Here is a 12,365-nt window from a genome sequence, read left to right as displayed (position 1 = left end):
CGAATTCACGCTTCTTTCGAATGACGGAAAACGTGTATCCTCGGCCTTAATTTTTATTTCGTACGACTTGTAAGCTTGTTTTTATTGGAACGTACTTGCTACTCGGTATTGAGTCATTAATAACAATATTCGTTGAAGCTTGGTCACCCCTAGCACGAGGTGCTGCACTTTGATCACCCTCGCGCACAACGGCGGGTGCCGCTGTTCCATTATTGTTATCAAGTGATTGCTAAAACAATATTTTGAATTAAGTTTACGTTTGCACTGATAGGTACCTACCCTTGAATATAATTTCGTAAACATTATTTTTTATTACCTGCATTACGTTGATGAGAAACAGAAAGGCAAGTAAAGTCAACGCGCTTAAGGCAGCACCGCCACTGCCACCCTTTCCTTTGTGACCCCTAAAAATGTCTGAACGTATAGTACGGGTAATAGTAGAAAAGCATTTAAACCCAAGCTTGTGACATTCTTTACAGTTGGTAATGTTCAGTGCACACTGCTTACCCGTGACCCCAGCCATGATCGTAATGTCCATAGTCACTTGGTCCACTGTGATAACGATCAACTGCTTCTGTTGGATTTCGGCCGAAGGACCCAAAGTTCAACAATGATTTGAAAGTCATCTAAATGATGATGAAGTAAGATATCATTCAAACGAATACACATTGACAATAAATAATTATATTTGTAGTTGAGCAAAAATTAAGGATGGTTTAATTACCTTTGGGTAATAATATGATTGTGGTACTTTCTTTAAGAAGACTTCGGAAGTGACTGTTGTGAAACTCTGTTTCGCAACGCTTTTGTCGCCGAAATTGTCACGGTCACCGAACCTGTAATGTTCACGCTTGTTAGATGCTCCGGGACCATGAACTATATGGTGGGAAGTCTCTGTTTTAAGAGAAAATAATGCGATAATTTTAATTGCATCCGTATCCAACGAACCTTAACACCTTTCAAATGTTGAAGTTCCTAAGTTCTGCGACACAAAATTTTCTTTGTTTCCATGTTGAGATGATGGGGAATCAAATGTAGTTTAGAAACATTTGGTTTATTGCAGGTTAATGTGGGCACGCAGTGCATGAAATATAAATAAACTATTTTACACTTTTTGTGAATAATTTTTTATTTTTTATTATAGTTTATCTTACACTCATTCTGCGCATACATACAACTTAAATATAAAATCGTTTATCAACTACGAAACACCAGCATATACAGGGATAAAAAAAATTTCAGTAAAAAATGTGAATCTCCGTGATTTGGAACGATATAATACTAACGTGTTATCGCGGGCATTTTATATCGTGTAGTTATTAAAGCCTATAATGATCACTAATTTAGACATTTTTAAATTCATAATATCCTTGTGAAAGTTTATGAATTAATTGTGAAAAAATTACCCTCAAGTAAAATATATACAGCATAAAAATTTTGAAGAAACCACCTGAGATATTAACTGATAAATATATTGGGAGGTATCCTGTATTACTTAAGATTGTATAAAAGAGTTTATATCAACGACCTCTGTCTTCTATGGATAATAACAAAATTTTAATATTGCATATTCCTACGTACAGATTTCTTACAAGCAATGTCACAACAAAAATTGCGTCCATTTGAAGGTTTAAATTGTTAGATCCTGATGGTTGAAAATTTTCTTTACAACCCGTAGGAATATCTTCAAAATGTGTGAAACATTCCAGCAACTTGCTGCATAAATTTTCGTTTACGTCGATTTACAATAAATTATAATAAATATTATCTTTCGTCTCGATACTTAGATGAATTTAATTAATTAAGTTTACCTAAGTTTCAAGTCTTATTCAGTCTACTTCTACAAAAAAGTGTTTTTTTTTCTAAATTTAAATTATATATGTCTTCGCAATCAAGAAAGAAAAGGATTTAACTCTCGATTTCCTGTCTTTCTTAATTGAACCTACAAGCACTTTTTGAAATCAATTGATATAAATTAAAAATTTTCTCCCGACGAGATGTCGTATGCAATGATACGCCGTTGATTTTGCGGCGTTATAAAGTTTGTTTCGTGGAAAGTACCTATTGCAATGTTTACTTGGAGTGAGAAGTTGAAAAGTTTTTTAATTAATTTCAACCGTCTCATGTATCACATGTGATAGTGTAAAAAAGTGTGTATACATATATGTATATGTATACGACCGGTTGTTGTGCGATATAAATATTTTTGGTGCTTTAATAATTTATATACGTGTATTATTCTAAGTCTAACCGGCACGGGCGTCTTGTATATACGGTATAAAGCAAAACCGTAACTTGAACCGTAATTTTCGGTAGTATGCGTACTTCCACGAGTATGAAACCAATTTAAACTGTAGTTTAATTGCGATCGTGAAGTGATTGGAGCCTCCAATAAAACTCTAAATAACGATCAATCATCGATTAAATTGAAATTAAACTGCGTTACAGTCTAAGAAAAGCGTTCGACAGTCTTCACCTGAACGACCGCGTCGGCCAGCCTCTGATAAAGTTTCGAATGCAACTCCACTCTGCCTTTGAAGCAAGTAACTGGTCGCATACCTGAAATTAGTGGAAAGAAAAATTAAATAAAAATACCAGCATAAGAACATTGTTGCATAATTATCAAATTGTAAATAGATTATAATTTCCCATGCAGAGTTCGAATACTTCTACGTATGTAGATACTCGGTTTTCCCCCCACTGATAAATAAATCTGCTGTGATTTTTAGGCACTGACGATAGATTTATAAGAATATACTCACGATCCCAATTGACAGAAGATCGAGGACTGTCCTTGTGTATCTGCGGTACATTCTGCGTTAGCTTCGCAAAGAGCACGCTCGGCACATCCGCGTTGTCCCTCATCTTCGGCGCGGCCGATTCCGCTGAAAGATTTCATGGATCGTACGTATCCCTGGAAAATAAGATGACCCGGTTAGGAAAGGGGGTTACTGAGCGTAAGGCAATTGCCAGGGAAGGTAAGAATTAATACATGAATGGACAAGTGGAACTATTCACTACCACCAATTACCTTGAGCATGGAAATTGAGGCAACGGCGGCTTCCGAAATGGTGTCCCGCCTTCCCATAGACCTGGCGGTGAGAGAACGGTGCGAGAATGATGTCTTCAGGGCGTCCAGAAGGTTCATAACGATGCCGATGAACTGCAGATGAGAGAAAATCTCTTTGTAAATGAAAACCGTTCCCTCAATCTGGGTGGCGAATAATTTTGATGACCTATCTACGGCTCACTCTATCAGTAAGATGGACCGAATTGACCAACTCGAGACATCGAAGATTTCGAAGCGAGACGAATTGCAAAGAACCGATTCGAAACGCTAATTTTGTTTGATCTGGCATCTTCGGCGTTTGGAGTTGATCAATTAGTTTCCATTTAATCGGATTGCTGGGACATGTATACACATCAATGCGTCGTGATAACAGTAAGCACAAATGATCCGATTTCGAAGAGATTCGAGTAAATTGAGGCGAATGAAAACATAGCATTGTTTAATCAACGGTAGCACAATGTAACCCCAAGCTATTTGCAGAATGTGGGAACATTTCATGTTCTGTATTCAGCTTTGTTAAGGGGTTGCCTTAGTCGATTTCGACGTTGTTGTATGTATCTAGAATCATCCAGTACCTCTAACGTAAAGAAGGGCCCAACAGCCCTATTCTATAAGCAATTGTGAACAAAATCACTCCGAACCATTAAATTCTCATTTAACGCAAAAATAAAGAAAACGCATGATTTTTACGAATTTACTATCGTGATTTCGTACAAATCATGCCATTTCTTTGTTTCTGCGTTAAAAGTAAAATGTGTCGGGAGTGTTTTTGTTCAGGATTGTATATAAAATGCGACTTTTAGGCCGTTTTTCGAGTTCAAGATACGTGGATCTTGAATAATTTTTGGTTAATATTTGGAGATATGTACAACAACGTCGAAATCGACTCGGGCACCGCCTTAACTGGCGTGTGACTTATGTATCATAAAACATGTAAAACGCAATGTCCGTTAATATAGCACGGGAGATGCATTATTGGACATTTTTTGCGAACGGAAATTTGAAAATCAGTTGAATGGACTAACTGATCGGTGTTTAATACTAACCTCGGAGGCCTGTTTTGCCATGACTGCTACCTGATCAGGATCTCGCCCCTGTCCCAGAAATGCGCCCAGCACCGCTGTCAATACTCCCTAAACAACCGACACCAGCCGTGTGCACTAAGTCTAAATTTTGTTCATGTATATATACAAACGAATACTTGCTGCTTTCATCTACAGCATCTTGTTTTACAGTTCATTGTTCGACCTTAATGTCAGATATAATTTTGATCCAATGATTTTTACAAATATCGATCCCAAACGGTTATAACAGTCTTCAACGTGGCTTGTTATTTTTATTTTTTTTCAATGTATCACACGTTACGACCGGATGAAATACTATAACAAATTTGAACAAGTTTATTAATTATTTGTGATTAAAAATCGTATCATTGTTTTTAAATTTACTGTGAAAATGTAAGCAAAGCGTTGTGATGATTGACAATGTGTCCCAATAGTGGATAAAATGTAATTTGAAGATGCTGAAGTGTAAATGCTGCAGTGTTCTAATTTCAATCTATACATATAAGTATAAGGTATAAGGCAGTACATATAGGTAAAGCAACGTGAAAAGCATATGTGAAAATTAAATGAAGCAATGATAACGTACTATGCGGAGAATATTTTGTACAAGGGAACATTACATTAATTATTATTAAAACTACAATTAATAGTATTACCACAAAATCTATGCATTATATGATGTATTATTATTATTTTCGAAGAAGCTTGCAACTGATAATGTGTTTTCCATTTGAATTCAAATATCCGTAAAACGTATGAACAAAATATTGTCTCCTTTGCCAATCTACGGTCATAATTAATTAGAAAGGTGCGAAAGTACAAAGAGATGAACTCTAGGATGTGATTTCATACCTGCAATGGGCTGCTTTGGTTGTCGACTTTGTCAATGCCGTCAGCTTGTTGTTGAGGTCCACCCAGGAGGGCACTCAAAACGCGTAGACCAACTGACAACATATTGGCCCAGGGGCTAGGTGGTGCTCCATCATCGATATCATTTTTACTAGGTCCTGCAACGCCGCCGGTTTGACCGAGTAACATATGCATCACCATACTCAGCATGTTCGACCAGGAAAATCCGCCGCCGTTGCCTTCCTGAAGAGAAACCAACGACATCGATTTATACCAAAAACTCGTCAAGGTATACAAAAAAATAATGTTTTAATTTTAAACAATGTACAGCACATGCTATTACTGTTAATTATTAATGCGCTTTGTTGCCTTATGGTTACCTGGATTTGGTTGGTGCTGACATCCTCGAGATCGTCAAGAGCGACCTTCTTCATCGCATTTGGCTTTTCGGCGAATTTCCTCTGATCTCTTACTTGTTGGTATTGCTGTGGGTACTGTACATCGTATTGTGGATGCTGTGGTAATGCAGATGCTTGTCCCAAAACAAGCGCCACTAAGCACAGGGATACAAATTGGTTGTACTGCATTCTGGAATTAAAATTTTATTCGGTCACTTCTTGTAGGTGTATTGTTAAAGTATATAATTTTAAACCGCGGTGATTATTATTGAAGTAATTGAAACGAAGCAAAAGACCGCCTTTCGTGCCGCGTGTTGCTCATTAATAGTTGAGTGAAGTTCCGTTAAGAATGCGGTGAACGTGGTAACTCGATTTAGGTCAGTCGGTCTTTGGAGCGGATTTAATCCCTCGAACAAAAGGCTACATTTACTGTAAGTTCGCACATAACCGTGGCCAGTGACTGTCTTTTGCGATATACACTTATCTTGTCTTCAACCGCAACATTATTTTCTCTGCATAGAAAAGCGCTCGGTTCCCAGATATTATTATATAAAAGCAACTTAAGATGGATTTAAAGATTGGATGTTTTTCGTTCAATTACAATTTACGAAATTAAGTAGACAAAAATTTGAAAAATATGAATCTACGAATTGCAGTGTGAACACAAATACTCAGTGTCGATTAGTTTTTATCATTTTTCATTAATTATGGTAAGGGAAGATGAAACGTTTTAACGACCAACACGCGTCGTCATGGTATAAGGCGCGCGTAATTATTTAGCGAAAACAACGTACAGCGTCGTTAAAATCATTATATGGACAGTGTTGGTTTCTGAAATCAGATATAATTATTGCGCGAAACGTAACAGAACTTGCGTGGTTAACTGTCAGAGAAAGTTCATTTTCGAAAACTCGTCACTGATATATGTATATGCAGTGAAATAATTTATCTCACAGGCATTTTCTGCAGTTATTCATTATCGTTGTTCTCGCGTGACAGAAAGGCTTGATACTCAAAAAACCCGGTTTCGTTACTCGAGAAATGAAGGAATATATCGATTCACCTGTGAATATGCGTGTGTACCTATAATATTACTATCGCCGCACCTTGACCGCGAAAGGCAAACTCTATAGGTAAGGCCGACGTCTCAGCTCTCGCTCAACGAGACCACGGCAGTCGCTGTCTTGTTAACCCACTTCTGATCGGGAAGTTTGTTGAACCTGAGGCGAACCGTTATTCGAAAACTCGGTCGTGACCCACTGAACGAGCTCACAGCAGACTCGTGGTAAGAAAAAGTCTCAATCAAATAAGGAAAAAAGAAAAGTAAAAAAAATCTCACCACGATGGTTTTTGTGATTTTTGTTTATGTTCATTAAATTGCATACAGTGACACTAGTGCTGAGGACGAGGTTATATGGGAAAACACTATATTATCGTTATTTAGAATTTATTTAGGTAATTTATGGAGTAATTCATTCATTAATTTATCCCGGATCCATCAAATTCGGACAAAGAATTATAAGATTGTTATAAAGAAAGAAACGAATCAATAAACTGACCTCGTTAAAATAGTGAATAACTAAAGTTTATACATTTCAATACGCAATTTTTAATTTTTATTTGAAAAAAATACTGACTGTATACATGATAGATCCTCAACCTTACATAGAATGGCAGTGAACATGAATAGACATTCTTGTCTCACAATTGTAATGAACCTTGTCTAGAAAGTATAATTTAAGTGTTCAAAGCGTGACACGATTTACTCTATCGTTGCATGCGGCAGAGACGCGTCGTCGCAAGGTTCATTTACCTTTTCTCTACTCTGCCCTTTTTATGTTTTAATTTCACTAGAGAAAAGACGGCCTTAGTTCTTATTATTTCACTTTCGGAAAACCCGTCCCTTCCGTACCTGAAGATGGAATTTTCCAGAACGACTCGATGGGTTTCAAGACTGGTACTTGAATATTGAAAAAAGAATCTTGGGCGAGGTACTAACTGTATATTTGAACCTGCTAACTCAAGGTATTTGCTACCTGCTTGGAACGATAATGTCTATGTCGTATTTTCCTTTCTTACTAGGTATGTCGGATTTCTTAAAATGGATGAACTCGTGTAAAGCGAACTTTGAAAATTTTTCCAAATAGTCTACTTAATGGTATTTTGTAAAACATTTATTGCGAAAGTGTTTTGATTTAATTTTACCTCAAAACAATTTAGGAGTTGAGATAGAAATGAGTTGCGAATATCGTACCGTTACGTTACATTCTTACACGCATTAAAATCTCTCGTGGAACAAATAATGTTGTATGAGACGTTGAACCTGTACGTAGGGAACTTCACTGTGTCATTGAGCTTTTTACTTTGAAAGGGCCGCCGCCAGATTTATTAGAAATATATTTTTATCTGTCAACTTGATTTATTCACGTATACCTATATTCCTATATTCCTATAGAATTCAAATTGAATTATAAACCAATTAAAAGATATAAGAGAAGTAAAAGAAAAATGAACGACAACAATGAATAACAATACAAGAATAATTGTTGTACTCACGTCGATATTTCCGGGTAGATTACCGTGACACTGTCTCTCAGTTCTGAAGATGAAATTCCTGGCGGGGTCTTCTATATAGCCTGCGCACCTTGGGGGGGTAGACCGTTCCTCCAATCACCTTTCACCTTTGAAACTATTTTCAATGGAAATAACCAATACGATTCGCCGGCTCAGTTGTTATGGATACGGTTAACGATTTTTAAGTTCGATTTTGCAATTCCGTGCAAGACTGCTACTTGGTGTTTTTTGTTTTGCTTTTGCTCAAATGTACGCAAATTTGCGCAAATGAGGCGACGGCGAAGAAGAGAACCTGTCGGATACTAATTGTAAGCGACAAATTCAAATCAAAAGACAAATTGCATCTGAGGCTGTCCATCGGAGGTCTACTTAATTATTTACCGTCTTAATGAAAGTTTATTGGTCTGGTGTGACCGGTAAAAATTGGCGGTTGACCTCGACCATCAAAAGACTTTGAACTTTCTTCTTTTTGAGAGATGCAGAAACTTCGTCACTTCGGTTTATACATACACGCTTACAACCTGAGGTGAGTGATCATCATTTTATATAAAGTGAGGTAGGTATAGTATATAATGTAAAGTGCTCAGTAAAGTTTGCTTATAAGGGCTTATGAGAAAGGAATGTTTACGGAACGATGCAGTGTAGTTAAGAGGATTAGACGCGTTTTCTCTTCAGTCCCCAGATCTCGTCACAGCTTATTTTGATAGTATTTTACGGTTTGCTCATGATATGTCGCTTTCTAAACTTGGTTTTTCGAAGAAATGGTGTTGGAAAAAGTGACCAACAAGTTACTTAAATTGGATGCTTTAAAAATTGCATTTATAAATTCTTTTATTTAAAAATCACTTCAAATGCAAAAAAAGATCGCTTTCCCATCACTGTAGAAGTATAAATATCCCGGTACTTTCTTCTTAATGGTCTTTGCTTAACGCTGGAAGCTCCAAATGAATTTCAAAACCCCGTCTACTAAAATCTGCATCGTTCCACTTATTCGAAGTGCATTTTCACCGATCTGTGACAAGAAAACATGCTTACGAGATGATCAGTGAAGGATTTGAGAACGCTTCTTGCCAGACTATGAATTTCAAGTAAGTTACCGTAAATCATTCACAAAATGAGATTAACAATATGTAACTGCAGTTCTGGCCTTTATTATACAGCATCCGCTGCGCCTAGTTTATGTGCCTCTTTGAAATTACGTTCATCTGGTCACGTGTTTCGGTGAATACCTCATCTCATCCTGTAGATAGTGGCAGGTGAGAAATGAGGAGGCTGGATAAACTCATAACTGTTTCAGTAGCGGTAAGTTCGATCACCTATGCACTCTTCTTATTAGGAGCATCTTGCTAATTCTCACATGAAGTTCTTCAGCCTGTTGACGTCGTGTTCTTTCAGTGTAATAAGGCTGCTCCACATACACTTATAGACACCCTTAAAAACATTTCATGCGAAAGGTACATAGAGATGCCTATGAAAAGAAAAAATTAAGTCAATCACGAGGCACCAACTTTTCCCGGACTTGTTTACGTAATTTAATTCATTCTTCACGGTTGCTGAAACAATTCTTTTGTACAGGAACGCGATGAATGATACAGACCTTCGTGGTTCCACACCGTTCCGATCCTTGATTTGACCGTGAACAAAATTAATTGTTGGAGGGGTCAAATTACGTGAATGCTCATTTTTGGGCTTATTATCTTATACGCAGTATTGTCTAGTTTAGGGTATTCAAAAAAACATACCGGGAGGTTTCCTTGAGCGTTACCCATGCGAAAGACGCCTCGCCGGCTGATAGGCAACTAAAATAACATATGGGGTGCTTAGTACGTGTATGATGTAACTTCAGTGGCCTATTAATCGACGAAACTACACTCGTATCGTCAACCCTCAAAGAATCCTTCCGGCACAATCCTGTAAGTACCGGGGTTGTGAAACGTGAATTCTTACTTTCTTTTGTGTCTACAGCTGATGATTTTTACATGTATCGTGGTAATTCTGAGTGACGTGGGAAAACAATAATACGTGCGTGACCAGCGATTTCAACAGACGGCTTTTGTTAATAATCGACACCGTAACGTAGATTAATAAATTACTTATTATATCTGTAAAAAATTACAAACAGGCGCATGGTATAATTCGACAAGATAATTTTTGAGGGCAAAGATTTGCGGACTTGAGAGGAGAATCGGTATATTGTTCATAGGGTTTCATTTTAGCTCGAGGACAACATTTCTCGCCGAACTCGGCGATCGACATTTCTATATAATATACATATGCACGCACGTAGGATGCACATACATACGAGTACGCTTTGCGCTTAAAGAACTGTAGCGTTACAGCTATTCGACACAGAAAATCCGTGCTGCGTAGCGGGACCGTGCCGGTCAATTTACATAACCATTTGTATCCTGCAGTTTCCCCTCCATTACCCCGCTCTTGGAATAGGCACCTGGCAGAATGCGGCTTACACCCTCGTCGAGGGTCTTCCTCTCACGGACGCGACCTTGTCCTCGCAGTGGTGGAATGCCGAGCGTGCCAGCTTCGGGGCTAAATGGACCGCCCTGGGTCACGTACTCGACCGACAAACACGCATCTCACGTTATTCCACGAGCTTCCGTTTTATGCTACACCTTGCGTTTGCGCTTATGCATCCTGCTGTGTCTTTGATAACTGCGCGCAGGCTATTCGTTCGTGACGGTAGAGTTGATTATAGGCAGATTATATTACTTCGTTTATAGTTTTATATATATACATGTTTACATAGCAGGTTATATTGCTTCGTTTTATCTCCACTCTTGGTAAGAACGTAACGCCACGTTCCTGATCGACATTCTTGACAGTTGTTTGCTTGAGATCTTCGAAGATTACGTCGAACGGAGTCGTGCTTTCGTAGGTCATTTTTACAGCAACTTGTCAAACAAATAGTTCTGGCTAGATAAGTATGGCTATATCAGAAAACGCATGATACAAAATATACTGTACATCAACGGCCGAATAGTTCTTTCATGTCATAAATTTATAATTGAAAATTGAATTTTTTTCAAGACTTTATTGCGTGTAGCAAAGTTAGTGATAACGGACTGCAAGAAGGTCCATCTAGGCACACGCATGGGATGACCGTACGAAAAATGACCTTAATTTACTCTAGAAACATTGTGAAATTTGTTTTTAATGTTGCAAATTGTATGTGTTATAAATTTTGTTTAGATTAGGAGAGTCAATATGTACTCTAATCATTTTGAAATCAGGTTATTACAGTCCCTTGGCTAAACGGTTGGTTATGTTGCGAAAAAGGGAACATGCACTCGAAGGATTCATAATCCAATTGCCCTGCTCGTTAGTCTGCTCTTTTACGATTTAGTTGCGCAACGCCGAGTTAATTTGGGCAAAAGGCTCAAGGTGAATGAAGTAAGATGAAGAATGTAAAACAGGAAGAGTCATGACGCACGAGAAAAGAAAGTATTCGAATCAGCGGCGCAACGGTGATTCAACTTTGATGCCGGATCCAGGTGCGTGCTGACCAGATTCTTTGTTGCCACAAAACCAGCATACATTACAATTTTGGGCACACATGCAGCTTATTGTTAAACTTAAGTTCAATACTAGATGAAATTCATTGCGACCGGAACTATGCAATACGTCACCAAGATGGGATTTGCGGGAATTACGAGCGAATTATTCCTGCATGACATGAATTTTGTTTGGCTCATCGCTGCATCGGGTTATATTGCCAATCAATGGGTGGCTCTAATAGATTCGAATTATTTCTTGAACCGTTGCTTTGAGCCTGATGCCGATTGTTATAGAAATGCAAGAGGCCCACTAACTTGATTATACTGACTCGATGATCTGGATCAAGATATTTCATAGATGGTATGAAGAAAAGTTTATGTCCGACAATAAGCCTGTGCAGTGTGGTTTCTTAGAATCAAATGAAGCGTAAGAAACAGAATATGACCCACTCGTCTTGAGTAGTAAAAATTTGGAAACGGTCAGGAATTCCTGACTTTTTGAGCGTTTGCGAACGAAATTGTGACACATGAAGCATTTTTTAGAATTTGGATGTTAATTGTTGCATGAGCGTGGTGAAATAATTAATCTTATATGCTTGTATGTTATCAGTATGATATAAATGAGTTTATGATTTACTCTTATTTTCGATACGCTTTCTTTTATTTTTATTACGGTTAGTGCACAGAGACAATAAAATTGGTCATTGCTGACATCTCTCCACATTTACCGTGACCAAGAGCTTGTAACGAGAATTAACTTCTAATTATATCTCGTAGTGAAAAAATGTGAGTTATAGTAATGCACGCTAGATATAAAATGTTGGAGGTACGCATCGTGTAGTTTTATAGTATTTCTTGTGCCATGCGTTGATGCTTCATTCCGATTATCTATGTTCAG

The 12,365-nt window shown here is 37.7% G+C and overlaps 2 protein-coding genes across 3 annotated transcripts; both read right to left on the bottom strand.

Annotated features, from left to right (window-relative positions):
- Positions 1-46: 46 nt before the first annotated feature.
- Positions 47-1,111, bottom strand: LOC124413165. Its single transcript, XM_046893555.1, has 4 exons — positions 725-1,111; positions 508-626; positions 317-404; positions 47-229 (listed from the first exon to the last, which is right to left on the bottom strand). The coding sequence occupies exons 2-4, from the start codon at positions 624-626 to the stop codon at positions 47-49; spliced, it is 390 nt and encodes a 129-aa protein (XP_046749511.1). The 5' UTR covers positions 725-1,111.
- A 6-nt stretch (positions 1,112-1,117) lies between these two features.
- LOC124413164 lies at positions 1,118-8,010 on the bottom strand. Of its 2 annotated transcripts, XM_046893553.1 has the most exons (7): positions 7,938-8,010; positions 5,364-5,571; positions 4,987-5,226; positions 4,117-4,203; positions 3,032-3,163; positions 2,763-2,914; positions 1,118-2,559 (listed from the first exon to the last, which is right to left on the bottom strand). In XM_046893553.1, exons 2-7 carry the CDS (start codon positions 5,568-5,570, stop codon positions 2,433-2,435), a joined length of 945 nt encoding a protein of 314 aa, XP_046749509.1. In that variant the 5' UTR covers position 5,571; positions 7,938-8,010; the 3' UTR covers positions 1,118-2,432. The 2 variants fall into 2 exon arrangements, with proteins under 2 accessions (XP_046749509.1, XP_046749510.1); XM_046893554.1 differs by lacking the exon at positions 4,117-4,203.
- Positions 8,011-12,365: the final 4,355 nt, after the last annotated feature.

This window comes from Diprion similis, chromosome 12 (assembly GCF_021155765.1).
Source record: "Diprion similis isolate iyDipSimi1 chromosome 12, iyDipSimi1.1, whole genome shotgun sequence".
Lineage (NCBI taxonomy): Eukaryota > Metazoa > Arthropoda > Insecta > Hymenoptera > Diprionidae > Diprion > Diprion similis.
This window is presented reverse-complemented; position numbering and strand designations above follow the sequence as displayed.